Genomic DNA, 15,691 nt, shown 5'->3' on the forward strand with positions numbered 1-15,691 from the left:
CTCTGTTATTGTTGTCATTGACCTTAAAGGTTCCTAAGAAACCAGTTATTTTCTACAGTTACACTTTACTTCTCTTCATGATGTCCTCCAATCCTAAGAAAATAGAGTAGAGAAGCTTTATTTTAGTTGGCCTCTGAACTAGTCAGTCTGTCCCACAGTCCGTTCATCAAATGTCCACTGAGATCTGCTGTGTCCCAGGCACTGAGGTGGGCACAGACTACTGTGGCCAGCAGAGCCGGCCGCCACCCACTTCCACCCCCCAACCCCCCACCGCCAGTGGACCCGCAGTCAGCGAAGGGCCCAGAGCACACAGGAGTCGACTGCCAACCACATGACAAGCACCGGGGGCCACGCAAGGGGCTCTGGACCAGGTTGGGGGGATGATGCAGTTTGTGTCTGTCAGATCACTGTGGCTGCCCTGTGGGAAGAGATTGCAGGGGCGTGAGGAGGAGCAGGCACAGGTAGGTGCTAGATGAGAGGGGAGGGCGGCCTGGCCCAGCATGATAGCAGTGGAGAGAGTTTGTTTTTAGGTGTGTTTTCTGGTGAATTTTATAAAAGTGGGGCCCAACCTTGGACTAGCAGAACTATTAAGAGTAGGTTCCAGAGAAATTTCCTAAAGGGCAAACAGCCTAATTGGCCCCAGGCTGGCTCCTACTGTGCAGTGTTTCTTGTGGTGGAAAACACGGACTCTGTGTCAGGTTCAAGAAGAGGAGCACGGCGTGGGCCAGCACCTGCCGCCCTGCTCCGGGAAGCTTTCCGGAGCCCTGGGGGGCTGGTCGCATTTGTGTACCTTCTGTGTAGAACTTCTCTGGTGAAATGCAACTTCGGGCCCAGCCCTTGCCCAGGCAGGTAGCTTTCTTTTGGGATCCTTGTGGACAAAGCGTCAGGGCTTTTATTTACCAGGCACCAAATGGATCCGCAGAGGCTCCCTGAGATGCCGATGCTGAATGACAGCCTGTCAGCTTTGTGGCCAAGCGCCTTTTCTTCACCTCAGCCTAAAAGAGGGCAAGAGACAAATGTGGGCCTCGGGGAAAGAATTGCTCACTCAAGGCCAGAACCTTCTGGGAGTCATACATGATAAAGCCACAGACGTTGAGGGGCAGATCGAGCTGTGCCAAAGCTTGACCACGTCTCTGCAGTGATGTGGAACGGGAAAATAGCGAGTGTCCCAAGCAGCATTCACACACGGGAATCACACTGTAAAAGAAGGTTCAAAATTCCGAAGTAAACTTAACGTGATCCCAATAGGGTAATACTCATTGAATAAAGTATTGTATGCTTATTGAAAAGTACAGAACTTTTTATACATGAAGTTGTTCATGTTTATAATAATCTAGAACACAGCTTGGCTAACTTTTTCTATCAAGGGCTGGATAGCCAATATTTTTGGCTTTGTGGGACATTCAGTCTCTGTCATAGCTACTCAACTCTGCCGGGTAGCCTGAGAGCGGCCATAGATAGTATGTAAATGAACAGATGTGGCTGTGTTCCTGTTGTTTCAGTAAAACTTTATTTACAAAAACAGACAGCAGGACAGTTTGGCCCATGGGCCATAGTTTGCTTCCCCTAATCTAGAAAATAGCCTGTATTCTGGCTTATCGTAGTATACTCACAAGAAAATAGATCACTTACGTTAGAAGATTACTTTTCTCTAGATTCATTGTGTTTGATATTTAACTGTTCGAGTTTATCCTTTCAGCATTTGTGGGAAACAAACAGCACCTGGAACAGGGCTTAGCATAGCAATTCTGTAAATATTAAATTGAATAAATGACACAAATCTCTCGGGTTTTACGATGGCAAATCAATTGCATTCCAATAGTCCCCTTGAACACTCGAACATATTCTCTTTATTACACTTGGGGGATAACTGGTCCTTTTTTGACCTTGTAGGAAGTATCGCTCCAGGATGTGCGGAAGGAAATCAACTTCTGCCACAAGGTGAAGCTGCCCGTCATTGGGGTGGTGGAGAACATGAGCGGCTTTGTCTGCCCTAAGTGTAAGGTGAGTGTACGTCGTGCTGTCAGGGCTTCAAACAACACTCCTGCTCTTGTGCTGGAGACACTGACAGGAGTGGTTCTGCATGATGCTGCTTCCACTTTCCCATATTTCAGGAAGTAGAATCACAATTAAAATCCTTTACTCCTGACTAAATGAGAATCCTTTTGGTGGCTTAGTGTTTCATATTCAAAATAAGTCTGATTTTTCTTTCTGCTGTTTCTTTAAATGTAGTCCCTTCTCATCATTATGACTCTGAGACACAATCGTGTTTGCCCCCCTTTTACTCTGCCTTACAGAAAGAATCTCAGATATTCCCTCCGACGACTGGGGGCGCGGAGGCCATGTGCCAGGATCTAAAGATCCCTCTCCTCGGCAAAGTGCCTCTGGATCCACAAATAGGTGGGTGAGTGTGAGTCCAAACACCCTGATCAGCCGCCATGGGCATGGCAAGGCGCTGGGCCAGGAGGAGGGGCCGGGACACTGGACCCAGAACCCCCATCGGGGAGCTGCCACTCCTGCCAAGCGCCCTGTAAGGCCGACGGGGCTGGCAGCCAGGGGAGCACAGAAAGCTCAGTGGGGAGGAGCTGGTTGGGTTCAGCCAGGGGGACTGGGGTGGGAATTGATCAGGGAGATGGGAGCAGGGGTGTAGTGAGGGTGCTAGGAAAGGAGAGGAATGACCTGGTGGGGGAGTGTGCAGGGGTGTGCCGTGAGTCCCAGCTGTCTGAGTCATGAATCATCAGCATCAGCCTTGAAAATCCCTTAGGAAAGGGCCCCCGAAGTCCCCCTTCGTCTCCAGCATTTCTCTCAGGCACCAGATGAAGTCCCAGCCTGCATGGGGAGCTGAGTTGCAGAAGTGCTTCCCTTTATGTCCTGGCCTCACCCATGGTCCTAAGGGGTGCACACGCTGGGAGCCGAGGGGGCCCGTCCACATCCCCGCTCGTGTTCACTCCGTGTGCTGGGTGGGGTCGGAGGGCCACCACTGCTCCTTAAATTACCCTCCCCCTACGTTTGTGAGGTGAACGTGGCTAGTGAAATGAGCCAGGGATGGGACCGGCGGGGAACTGGCATGGTTATGCCAAGGAGGCTGGGTCCGAAGGGGAGGCCTGAGGGAGCTGTCGGGGCGGGAGCCCAGCAGGGACAGCTTTGACCCCAGCCTTGGAGCCCGGACAGGGTTCGCCAGGAAATGAGGACTGTGAAGAGTGTCTGAGGGGGGTCTCCAGAGGAGCAGCCCTGGGGGTGCTTAGAAGGGGGCCAAGGCTGGGTGCCCGGACGCACCTGCCAAGAAGAGGCTGTGATGCTCGACGTTGAGGATGCTAGGACTTAGCAGGGGCCTGGGAGTCAGCATGGAGAAGAAAGGACACTCATGGGGATAAAGGGACAGGATTTGGGGGTGACGGGTGGAGAAAGAGGGGTCAGAGATGGCTGTGGTGTCCAGAACGTGAGGACATGACTCACGAACAGTGAACGCAAAAGGGGCCAGTCTCCCTTGGTGGGGGCCACAACTGTGGCCTTAGGTTGTGCCCAGGCTCGGCAGAGCGGTTGGGTACGGAGATGGTCATGCCCGTTGAGGGGAGTTGAGGCCACTAGAATAGGTGAGAGGAGAGGGCTGAGAACACAGTTTGGGGGGCACTTGCCTGGCGGAAATGCGAGGAGGAAAAGGAAGCACGAGGAGTGAGAGGGCTGCTCTGAGAATAGGGGTAGTGCCGGGAGGGCTGTACACCCCCAGAGGCAGGCGAGACTGGCCAGCGTGGGGAGTGCCCACCACAGTCAGCTGCAGCCTGTGCACAGCCTAGACCAGCTCCCCCAAGATGGGCTCTATCAGGAGAACCACCCCTCAGAGAAAATGGGGGTCACCGGGGGAGCCCTGAGGAGCCGCAGACTTGGTGCGAGTCCCACTGGGGTGAGGATAGGGGTCTTAGCCCACTGGCCAGCTCTGAGGGGAGTTGGTGAGGTGGCCAGGGGGTCCTTGGGTTGTCTGCGCCTCCCAGGAATGGGGCTGCCCTTGCACCTTGCTAGGCTCAGTCACTGGCCAGAAGTGGCTTCAGAATTGCCACATTTCCCAGTTTTGAACCCAGGTCTTAAGACTTCATGATTTAAGCTCTTACCCAGCACACTACCACCTTTCATATGTTCCAGTTTTTAAGGAAGAGCCAGAATTCCATATATTTACACAAAATTTCCTGATTATTGAACATTGGAAACCAACTCCATTTTTGTAAAAATGCTGTATGTGCCGGCCTCCCCCCGTCCCCCGCGTGTTTCTCTTGGTCATGATCCCCACAGCCCCCCACTATGAGGTCCTGTAGAGACCTCGGGTGACTTCAGGCCCTGGATTAGGTCCAGAATGTTCCTCTCAAAAGCCATCTCCCTTGTATCTCCCCTTCCCACCTTGCCCAGCTCAGCATTTGCCCTTGGCCTTCTTCTCAGGCCACTTTCCACAAAGAAGCCAGGTTCTGGCCAGTTCATGAGAGGTGACAGCAAAGCAGAGACCTGGCAACCAGCCACTGGGCTCGGTCCTGAGCTGAGAGAGCCGAGTGCCCGTCGTGGGCTCGGTCCCGTGTGGCAGGTTCCACGTCAGCCTGCAGGTCTGCTCACCTCTCGTGGAAACCACAGATACCAGGCCTGGGGAGTTTCAGACAGGAAGGGGTGGTTAGCACCATCCATGCCACCAAAAGCCCCAGAGCCTCACCGATTAAAAGGGGGGATCACAAGCACCTGCCAAGAAGGGGTTAAAGGAGAAGACAACAGGGCTCAAAGCTGCTATTCTTAAAATGTTGGTTTGGGAGAATAATGAGGATACAGGGGGACATTCTGTTAGGATGGGGTGGGGAGAATCCCCTGGGAAGATTGGAGAAGCAAGAGAATCCTGAGGAACGTCAGGAATGAGTGGCCCTTCCAAGACGTCCTGGGATCCTGCTGCCCGCCTGACCTCAGGGCCTCCCTGGCTGGTTTCCCCACGTTCCCACTGTGCCCAGCCCCGTTGAGGGCTCCACCTCTTCCAGCTCATTCTCACCATGGCCTCCTTCCTTCACTCGGGTTTTCCTGCCCACAGGGCAACGCAATAGGGGAGTAGAGGAAGTGGTGGCTACAGAGCAGGCCTCACGAGGGCCCACCTGAGGTTGGAGAGCAGCAGGGGTGGAGCCCTGCACAGCACCTGGGAGCAGGGGCGGAGCAAGCTGCGGGTGTGGGGGGCTCTCCCTGGAATTAGGCAGGGGGAGCAAACCACCAGGGCATCCTTGGGAGAATTGTCTGAGGGCCCCTGCACCCTGCTCCCGTGGGCACTGGGCTGATCTGCTGGTCCTAGAGACAAGCTACCTGTCCTGGGGAGAGGACAGCCACCTGCTGGGGAGACGAGCAGATCTAATGCTGCCAATGTGAAATGACCTTCAAGATTGTACGTGACAAGAGCAGTGGTGGAACGTGTGTGTTGTATTACATGCTCCCATTCCTGTTTTTTCCCAGTATATGAGTGTTTGTGTGTGCACCTATTCCACATTTATGTGCGTGTAGTATTTCTGGAAAGATACCTGAAACACTGGCAGTCTGCCTTGGACTTACTTTCATGGTATAAACTTTTGTATTCCATATTTTACCATGTGCATTTATTATCTTTTTATTAAAAGAACTAGTTAATCTTTTAAAATGTAGATTCCTGGGCCCACCCAGGAGCTACTCAACCAGTGGTCCTTTGTGGGATCCTGGCACCCGCATTTGCTGCCCACCACCAGACCCTTTGTGGGCAGGCTGCACACCCGGCAGCACCGAGCGGGGTGGGTCAGAGCCACGCTGAGACGTGAAACGTGAGTCCAGGGCCCTGCCAGCGGTCCTTAGTGCTGTTACCCACTGTGAGTGGGCTGGGGGCAGCTGAGTTCTTTGTAATTTCACAGGGACATAAAGAGCCCCCAGGTCTTGTTGCCACTGTGTTTCCCTTTCCAGATTTATTTTTCTATGTTTCTTTAAGGAAAGAATTGTGACAAGGGACAGTCCTTTTTTATCGAAGCCCCAGATTCGCCAGCCACATTAGCCTACAGAAGTATAATTCAAAGTAAGTGTTTACAAATATTATAAATGTCATTTATTTCTCTTGCTTAATAACTTCTGTTGGTCTCTGGTGTCTACAGAATAAAGTCCACACCTGGAGTGTGGCCTTCAGGGTTGCATTCTGTCCTCTCAGTGTCCTAAAGCCACATCCTTTCTCCTTCCTCACACACTACTCCTCAGCCTTGAACCTTTCTGGATGTTGCTGTTGAACGTGTATATTATCTTAACTGTGGTTTTGCTCATGCTATCACTTCTGTTTGGAATGTCTTTATTCCTTTCGTGCCGGACAAACATTTTATAAGACCAAGCTAAAAGTTAGTCTTCTAACTTTTAACCTCTCTGGCCCACCATCGTTGCCTGTTTCCTCTCTGCATCTCTTCTAACATTTTGCCTGTACAGTGTATTGTGTTACGGGATTGTAAAGTTATTTATTTGGTTTCCTGAGTTTGATCCTTTCACGAACCCTCCCTATAAGAGATTTTTTTCCAGGGCATGGGCCACGTTTGTGATCCCAGTGTTTGATTCAAGAAATGTTTATGGAGTGGGAAAAACAAAAAGTAGTTGTTTGAGTTTGGTAAGCTCCGGGGCCCATGGGCCAGGAGGTAACACAGTGAGCTAAGTGGGCTGGGTAGAGAACAGCCTTCCGCTCAGGATGGCAAATGGTAGCTGCCACACAGCCTCTGTTGGGGAGGTTGGGGGGAGACTGCTAGTGGGGCCTGGAGAGCGGCCCCCTCAAAAGGGAAGCCAGAGAAACCAAAAATCCAGACACCTATGAACAGTCGTCCAGTCTGTAAGTGTCATGAACTAATTCCTAGTTTAAAAAGCACAGTAACAGTGAATTTTATGGTATGGGCAGTGTATCTTAATAAAGCTGTAAAAGAAGTTTTATTTTACAAAAGCCGTGGGGAGTCAGAACACACCCCTGTGCAGGCCAGATCGAGCTGACGGGCAGCCATCGGCAGCCTCGGATCTCAACTCAGAGGTCAGAGCTTCAGCCGCTGAGTTTGTGGCTGGGTTTTATCTGCCCAGGGAAATGGTGTCGAGGGTAAATAACATTCATTCCCAGGATTCACGATTTATGGAACAGGCCGATGTAACACCTCCAGCCTTGTGATTATCACCAAGGAAGGGCTCGTGCGGGATCAGGGTCACTTTTGAGGGTCTAGGGCAGCAGCGGACGTGAGGCTTTGGATGGCAGGAGGCTGCCTCGGCGTGGCCGCCCCGACAAGGTGCTGCCTCCACAGCCAAGGGGCAGGGCTGCCTCCCGGGGTCAGAGAGGAGCCAGGGCTTCTGTGCTTATCAGCTTCTTTTCTAGGGATCCAAGAGTTTTGTAATCTGCACCATTCGAAAGAAGAGAGCCTCATCGGTTCCTGAAACACCCAAGAGTGTAACGACACAGCAGGTACCGAGCTGGGAGCTGGGCCAGCAGCACGTCCGTCCCACCTCGCCAGCTCCAGGGACGGTGGGGGGCAGGGCACACAGGGCCCAGCTGCCGGCACAGGGCGGAGTCACTTTCTCAGAGACACTTTAATCATCTACTTTTTGTACACTTTTCTTTAAAATATATGTAAAGGGAATACTAATATGCTGTTCAAAAAATAAAAATATCTCCTCCAAAACCTCTCCTCTGAGACCTGGTTTACATGAAAACCAAATGGGCTGGGGGATCATGGAATTCCTATTGGAAGCTTGATTGATTATAGAACCTTTCACTTAAGCCGTTTCTGTATCTGAAGACAAGCCTAAAAAAGAAGCAAAGGGATGAATGTGTTACTTAATTGCATAATTTGGAAATTCACATTTTCAAATAGCATAGCCAAAATTCTTCAAATTGAAGAAGAATTAAAATGGCGATAGAGCCTTCAGCTAGGGTTGGGTCTGAGGTCAGGGCACATGAGTGGAGCTGGATGTAATCAAAGTAACCCTTGAAACGCCCTTACATTGCCCGTATTGGACAGAACTGTGGCTTATTTATACACCTGTGTAGTAATGCATATAACATATCCAGTGATGACCAGTGTCCACAACCTAAGTCATAAACTCCATCTGTGAAGAGTTCATGCCGAACATTTCCAGGAGAGACGGGCGTAAACACTGTAGTCGCCCTCGTTGCCATGAGAGGCTCCTCTGTTACGGAGACAACCAGGAACTGAGACCAGCTGGGGGAAGAGTAAATTCCCGATTTCCACTGCACTCTAGGATGTGTGAGTGGGCGGGTTCTCTGGTTCTTTCCCTCCCATTCTCCCACTCCCCCTCCCTCCCCACCCACCTCCACTCCACGTCTGCACATATGGGAGGATTTGCTCACGTTCAATACAAGGGAGGCGGGACCCCCTCTAATGGGCGAGGAAGCTGCAAGGCCCCTGCAGAGGCCCAGTGGGCGGCCCTGGCCCCAGACCGGGGTGACCCAGGCCCAGGGGTGCCACTCTCCAGAGCTCCGCAGCCCCATGACGGGACCGACCCCCACCTGGTCCCGCTCTCACCTAGTGCTTGTGAATCTCCAGCCCCTCGAGGCCGGCCTTCTGAAAGTCGCCCGGGCAGGACTGCAAAGGGAAAAGGCAGCTGTGGCTTTCTGGCCTTAAAACGTGCGTGGGCAGATTCGGCTGTACCAAGGACAAAGCAAACCCGCCACAGACAGAAAATCTGCAGAGCTGACTGTGCAACGCCTTATCATAAAGCAGCCCTGTTCAAATTTAAGGTGGTCAAAGCATTTCTGGATCAGCCTGGTCAAAATTTAAAAGACTCATTTACTTCTCACTTCTAGAAATATTTGCTAAGGGACTCCACTGTCAAAGCAAAAACAACAAAACTTTTTGTGTGTTTTTTTTTCCTTTTTAAAGTCAAAAATTTTTAGTAATCACTTAAAACTAATAGTGGTGGTCTGGCTAATGTGGACAGCATTAAGAAACAACAGTGGCCAACAGGCCTCCTTTGCTTTGAGGGTCTGGACTGCTGGGATGCAATGGTCAGAGTTCAGTAACTCACCGCCTGGAACACCGTCGGGGACAGAAAACCGGACGTGACTCTGCAGATGCCGCTCTCGCCTCCCATCTTACAAAGGATGTAGCCACACAGGTTGGCGACTTGGAGAGAAATCCCAGTTACGACAAGGGCCTGCACTCAGACAAAGCAGAGGGAAACTTTCCTAAGATTTAGCATATATTGAAATGTTTCTCCCCAACCAAGTCCCAATGGCTCTGGCCTGTACCTGACAGTAACAGCCATCGCTTATTGACAAACACTCACACTGGACCCCCTCTTAATCGTCAATAGCCCAAGAAGTCGGAACCATTATTATCCAATTTTACAGGGAGGAAACTAAAGCAGAGAGTATCTAAAGCTTCCAGTTGACACATTGTCAAGCTGAAGTCCAAACTCCACTTTTAATTATGCCACTTATACTATTCACAGATACTTTAATTTCTCATTGAAAGAATCAGATTGTGGCAGGGAAATACGATACCTCAGAAATAAAACTTCAGGTCTTTGAGACTAGCTTATTCCTACTTAGTCAGGGCTCCCTGTCAAAGGCGGAGGGCATAGGCTTTTCTCCCCATGTACTTTTTAAAGAACTCTTCATAGCTGCATTATTCATAGTAGCCCAAATGTGGAAATAGCCCAATGTCCATCAGTAGATGAAAGGGAGAAACAAAATGTGATCCAGCCATACAAGGGAATATTATTCAGCCATAAAAAGGAATAGGGACTGATACATGCTACAACATGGGTGAATCTTTTATTTTTTAATTAAATTCAGTTTTATTGAAATATATTCACACACCACACAATCATCCATGGTGCACAACTATTCACAGTACCACCACACAGCCATGCATTCATCACCCCAGTCCATCCCCGAACATTTTCCTTACATCAGAAAGAATCAGAACAAGAATGAAAAATAAAAGTAAAAAAGAACACCCAAACCATCCCCCCCATCCCACCATATTTTCCACCTAGTTCGCGTCCACATTATTCCACTCATCCATCCAAACACTGGATAAATCCACAAGGCTTTCACAATCACACTGTCACCCCTTGTAGGGTTGGAGTTTGATAGTTTCAGGTATTTACTTCTAGCTATTCCAATAAACCAAAACCTAAAAGGTGTTATCTATATAGTGCATAAGAACGTTCACCAGACTGACCTCTCGACTCCACTTGAAATCTCAACATGGGTGAATCTTGAAGACATTATGCTAACTGAAAAAGCCAGTCACAGAAGACCACACATTGTATAATTCCATTTATGTGAAATGTCCAGAACAGGCAAATCCAGAGAGTCAGAAAGTAGATCAGTGGTTGCCAAGTGCTGGGCAATACTGGGGGAGATTGCAGGGTGACAGCTAAGGGGTACAGGATTTCTTTTTAAGGTAATGAAAATGCTCTAAAATTGATTGTGGTGATGGCTGCTCATCTTGGTGAATATACAAAAAACTACAGATTTGTACACTTTAAATACGTGAGTGGTACACTAAGTGAATTATATCTCCATACAAAGCTGTTACAATTAATAACAAAACAAAACAAAAACAACACTCCTGCCACCTCTTGTGTTGTAGGGATGTCAAAGCAATATCAAAGTCAAGGTGTGATCTTACCAGCCACTTTAGCTTCAAGGAAAATAAGGTGCTAAAAAAGAACACGATCCAAATCATCGGGCAAATGATGAGGCCAAGCCAGAAGATTCGAGCTTCAGCTTCAGTTGCAGCGAAGTTATTTGAAGAGACCTGTTGTGGGAAAGTAGCAGCTCTCCAAGCCAGTGGAAACCATTCCAAAGCAGCATGCTATTGCTCTCGTTTATTCTGCCTGTGCTTTTACTGCCTGTGGGTCTCAACAGAGTGCCCGCAGCAGTGGATTTTACGTAGGGCCGAATCAAATATGTGTAAAACTCACAGCCCACCACACTTGCCACAATCACTTTTCCAGGCCTCATTAGTTCACCTCATAATGGAGGATACGATACCTTTCTGGCTTCAAAAATCCAGTGGCTTTTCCCATCCTCATCTATCTGGTTCCACCAGCGGAGACCGACCAGGAGTCTCCCAGTCACGTTCTGGGGAAAATGGACAAAATGACTCCCTGTGCCAACGTCCCCTGCAGCTCTGCAGCTGGCACTACACGCATGCTGCAGGTAAAGAAGCACCACCTTTTTATTTATGGGGGAAAAAAAAGATTTACATGAAACTGGTACTAGAAACAGGAAGAAAAGGGGAGTTGAACTGTAGTAGTTTCTCAAAATCAGTTTTGAGCCTTCTAATTAATTAAGCTTACTTTAAAAAGTGACAGATTCCCCAAATATATGTATTTATATTGTGTTTAAAATATATGATATACGATGTGATATATGAGATATACATTTTACCACAATAACTAAGGCTGAATGGAGATGTCACTCATTATGGTATGTATTTGCAGCCATGACAACTGATATCAAAAGCCATTTATTAACAATAAACAATGCATTTTTTTCTCTAATTTTAGACACCACTGGTTCACTATTCTTAAGGATGTATCAGTAGTTTAAACCAAAGTACATTGGTCCCAGGTCTGTTGCCCCTTCTCTAGCCATGTGTGCAGAGCATCATCGTCTGGGAGCGATGGCATTAAGGAGGTGGGGGCCTTACCTTAACAGACCAGAAGTCGAAGGCCAGGAGGAGAAGCACGGTGACAAAGCAGCTCACGAAGCTTTTGCTGAACCAGTCACAGCACACGTAGGTGACGATCGCACTCACTCGGAAAAACAGGTGGAAAAAGGTAGCCAGGGGGTGCCTGGGAAACAATCCAGACAGCCCCTCACTCCAAGAGCCAAAATGAACCTCCCTGCACTCGCGCTGCCATCCAGGCTTGGCGATGCCTCTCCCCGGGGCACCACAACCCGAAACGCATCAGGCAGAACTCGGAGGAAACCCCTGATGGCAGCCATCATTAGCAGCTAGCAATTTTTTTCCCCTCTCTCTCGAAGAATCCAGTACTTTCCCCTCATTAAATTATAAATATCACTTGCCCTCTTCTGAAACATTGTCACCTTGGGAGTGAAATGTGACCCAAACCACCACCTCGCAATCCAGCAGCAGTTAGGACCAGTTCCCTAAAGAGAAAGGCTGGGTTTTTCCGCTAGGGACTGAGCACGTGAAGCTCACAAGGGCAGCAGTCTCGTGCCACCTGGAGAGAAAGGCTCCTGCCGGGCCAACGACCGCCCAACTTGCCACAAAGTCTCCACTGAGTGGCACCTGCATGCTGGAGTCACTCTTGGGGAAGATTGCTTTGTTCATTGTGTCTTTAGACATAATCCTGCCCAGGAGGAAGAGTGAGCCAAAGGGAGCCCACTCATCCCACAGCAGTTTCTTTTTCTTAATGAGCCTGAAAGCCACGAGACTAAAGGGTAAATCACCAACAAGGGTCACCGATCTGTCTAGAACAGATAACAAATGCCTACAACGGTTAGGTAGGGGCTGGCAGGGGTGACGTGGGCCAGGTAGAAGACACACAAGGCTTTCTGTTTCTTGGGTATTCCACGTTTGATAGGGCACAGGTAGGGAAAAAGACTCAACCACTCTCAAGAAAGCAGCAGAGCCAGCCCGATGCTGAACAGTGATTAAAGCCCCCCTGAATGCCAGGCAGGAGGAAGGCAGGGGCTGGCCTCCCACGAGGAGACATGACTTGCATGCAGCACCAGGCTGTTCTGGCCGACCCGATCCTGCCAGAGCTAACACTTGCCCCAGAAGCCAGAAACCCAGCTTGCAATGGGAAATTGTCTGATTCTTAAATGACGGCAATGAATTGAAGTATTTCAATAAAATAGCACAGGCTGTGTTTCACACTGGCCCACAAGCTGCCAGCTTGCAACCCCTGGATTAGACTTACAAAATATTGGGGGCTTTTTAAAAATGAGAGAAGGGAAGGGGTGATGGAAGAGGTAGGTGGCAGAAGTGCAGGAGGGAAAGTGCCTGCTTGTTCTTTCAGAGAAGCATCATGGTCAGAGTAAACAAACACTAGGATCCTGCAGAACCGTGGGGTGTCTGACTCCCAAGGAAACATTAGTTGGGATTCAGATGCAGAATTTATAGTCACATTTTAGCATTTACTCCTGATGTTCTAAAGGAAGGAAAAAGGTTGTGCCCAAACCCCAGCTGGTCGCCAGAACCATTCTCATCTGTGGCTTTCAGACACTCAGCTCCCCTTGCAGCCGGGATGAAAAGCCGGCCCGGGAAGCATATCCACCTATAAGGATTAGACATGATCACGTAGAACTTCAAGACCTGGAATGTTGCAAAAGATGAGACTCTTGTGTCAATTGAAAGTTACTGTTTGCTGTAAACCTTATCAAGAATCTTTCAACTATCTATCTTAATGCAACTTTGCACCTTCATTCCAAAGATAAAGGAATCCTGTTCCAATGACTAGAAGTTCTTTGAGGGCAGAGACCATGGTTTAGAGATCTGTATATCCCCAATGATGCCTGACATTTATGATTCTCAGTAAATATTTATTGAGTTGAACCTTGTATTCTCATCAGTTAGGATCACTGGGAACACCTGTCCTTTTTGCAGACTATCAATTTAAAAGGTGTAGGAGACAGGCCTCAGTGTGCAATGGTCTCTGCAGGGTAAAATCTGGAAAATTCTTGCCCCCTCCCCCTCAATTTTTTTTTTCTTTTTGGCTGTGGTTTTCCTGAAATAAAATGCAGAAAAAATTACAGTTGTTGAAGGGTTCTGCTTAGCTGGGTTCCAGTTAATGCTTTCCTTAACTCAGAAATGAAAGGTATTATTAGTTTTCAAACAAGGCCCAAAGCAAGTAGACTAGGAGTCCCTAAGGGGCTGCCTGTAGCACTTTCTTGCTTTATTCCTGTTATACTCAGTTCACCAAGTCCTCCAGTATCCTTAAGTATGTATCAGTAGTTTAAATCAAAATACCTCTTGGTCCCAAATCTGTTGCCTCTCCAAATCCTCATTCAATGCACATCTGGATTTGCCCAGCCTGTGCCCCCGGCTACTTGCTACTGTGGTCTCAGACCAGTTTTTTTGTCCACTCTTCCCTCAGTCCTCTTGGGCCTCCTCCACAGTGTAGACCACACACATGCGCGCGCGCGCGCACACACACACACACACACACACACACGTGTGCTGAAAATCCATCCACATCTCAGGGCCACTGGCTTCCACCTCTACCCTGTCAGGCCCCTACCTGGTAGCCCTGATGGCACCCGTAGTACAGGATGTGGCTGGTCTCCGTCTGGGCTCCTGGGCCTTTCCCGAGTGATGGGAGTGTCTGTCATTCCCGGCAGGCCCCCTGGACCACACCTGATCATGTAGGCTAAAGAGATGACTCAAGGTGGGGCCAGCCCCACCGACGACTTAGCCTTAGAGTGGGGATGCTGGCCACACCAGAAAGGTCAACCAGGTGATTAGTGGGTTGGAGCTTCAAGCCAAGTCACTTCAGCCTCTGGCAGGGGAGCAGGGCTGGAGACTGGGCTCAACCATGTTGGCTTGCGTCAGTAGATCATGCAACTTAAAGAACCCTCAATATAAACTCTGCACACCAAAGTTCAGGTGAGTGTCCCTGCTTGGCGATGCACATCAGGGTGACATGTCCTGAATCCAGACCCTCCCAGACCTGGCGCTACATGTCTCTTCTTTTGGCTTCTACTGATTTGTCTACTTATTGCTATAAGAAAACTGGAATCGCAGAACAGTGCTTTCCTGAGTTCTGTGAGTCGTTCCTGCAAATTAGTGAGCCAAGGGGGTGGTGGGCGAGGGGGTCAGAAGGACTCATGAGGGCAGACCTGTGGCAACTGCTTTTAACCCATGACGCTCCAGCTTAACTCGTCAGAAGCGCATTGTAGTTAGTCTCCAGTTACTGCAGTCGGTGTGACCGCTAGACTGCCAGGGTTCAAATCCCAGCCTTCCCTAAATTCTGCAAGCTCTCAATGCCTCAGTTTCCTCTTCTGTGAAATGGGGATGCCAATAGCAGCTGCTTTGCAGGCTAAGTGAAGGGGGTCCGTGGAAAGTACTCAACACACACACCGTGCTCACAATTGTCAACAGTGGTTGTCATCACTCAAAAAGGTCTCACCTCCAAGGCCCCAAGCCGTGAAACTCCCCATCTGACCACAGCTTTCTATCACTCATCCCAGGGGCCTTCTTTTCATTTTCATGGGGATCCCCCAAGCCTCATGACTCCTCCATATCCTCCCAGACCCTTCTGCCGTCACTGATGGACCTTTTTCAACCTCAATTCCAACAGGTAGTCTTTTCCACCCAGCACCCAACACACCCGCTTGGCCCTGCCAGGTAGATTTCACTTATCTCAACGAGAAGAGGAGGGAAACACCACACAGATGCAGAAAGGGGGAAATGAAATTAGTTAATTAAAGTTTTGTCGCAGTGGGGAGAATCTCAGTGGGCTTTTTAAAAAAGTTTCTACTATTTGTAAATTTGTTTACACAGTTCTGGGCCCCCAGACACCCTTGGCGTCCACTCTGGAAGGAAGCCCAGTAGGTTCTCAATTGGAATTGCCTGAAAATCACCCAAGGGGACCTTAAAGCGTGCATGAGACCAGCCCTGTCCCGGGACACACAGATTCGGGAGATTTGGGATCGGCATGAATTTCACAAAGGAAATTCCCCTGCCCCAGGCAGGTAGGAGTA

At 49.3% G+C, this 15,691-nt stretch overlaps 2 protein-coding genes across 5 annotated transcripts in view; one reads left to right on the top strand and one right to left on the bottom strand.

The window, feature by feature from the left end:
* Nucleotides 1-7,661, top strand: part of NUBP1 (nucleotide binding protein 1) — a 19,788-nt gene extending 12,127 nt beyond the window's left edge. For 2 of the 3 annotated variants that reach the window (XM_037814188.1, XM_037814189.1), the window contains 4 exons: nt 1,894-2,004; nt 2,298-2,400; nt 5,963-6,046; nt 7,358-7,661. In XM_037814188.1, the coding sequence (XP_037670116.1) occupies nt 1,894-2,004; nt 2,298-2,400; nt 5,963-6,046; nt 7,358-7,416 (357 nt within the window). In that variant the 3' untranslated portion in view covers nt 7,417-7,661. Of the gene's footprint in view, nt 1-1,893; nt 2,005-2,297; nt 2,405-5,962; nt 6,047-7,357 lie in introns of all 3 variants that reach the window. The other variant, XR_005213535.1, reaches the window with a different exon arrangement.
* Nucleotides 6,054-15,691, bottom strand: part of TVP23A (trans-golgi network vesicle protein 23 homolog A) — a 31,980-nt gene continuing 22,342 nt past the window's right edge. Inside the window, exons 3-8 of one of the 2 annotated variants that reach the window (XM_037814190.1) lie at nt 11,670-11,814; nt 11,009-11,098; nt 10,644-10,772; nt 9,028-9,156; nt 8,526-8,585; nt 6,054-7,784 (exon numbers count right to left, since the gene is read on the bottom strand). In XM_037814190.1, coding sequence (XP_037670118.1) covers nt 8,526-8,585; nt 9,028-9,156; nt 10,644-10,772; nt 11,009-11,098; nt 11,670-11,814 — 553 coding nt within the window. In that variant the 3' untranslated portion in view covers nt 6,054-7,784. The remainder of the gene's footprint in view (nt 7,785-8,525; nt 8,586-9,027; nt 9,157-10,643; nt 10,773-11,008; nt 11,099-11,669; nt 11,815-15,691) is intronic. The other variant, XM_037814191.1, reaches the window with a different exon arrangement.

The sequence above is a fragment of the Choloepus didactylus genome, chromosome 21 (genome assembly GCF_015220235.1).
Source record: "Choloepus didactylus isolate mChoDid1 chromosome 21, mChoDid1.pri, whole genome shotgun sequence".
Lineage (NCBI taxonomy): Eukaryota > Metazoa > Chordata > Mammalia > Pilosa > Megalonychidae > Choloepus > Choloepus didactylus.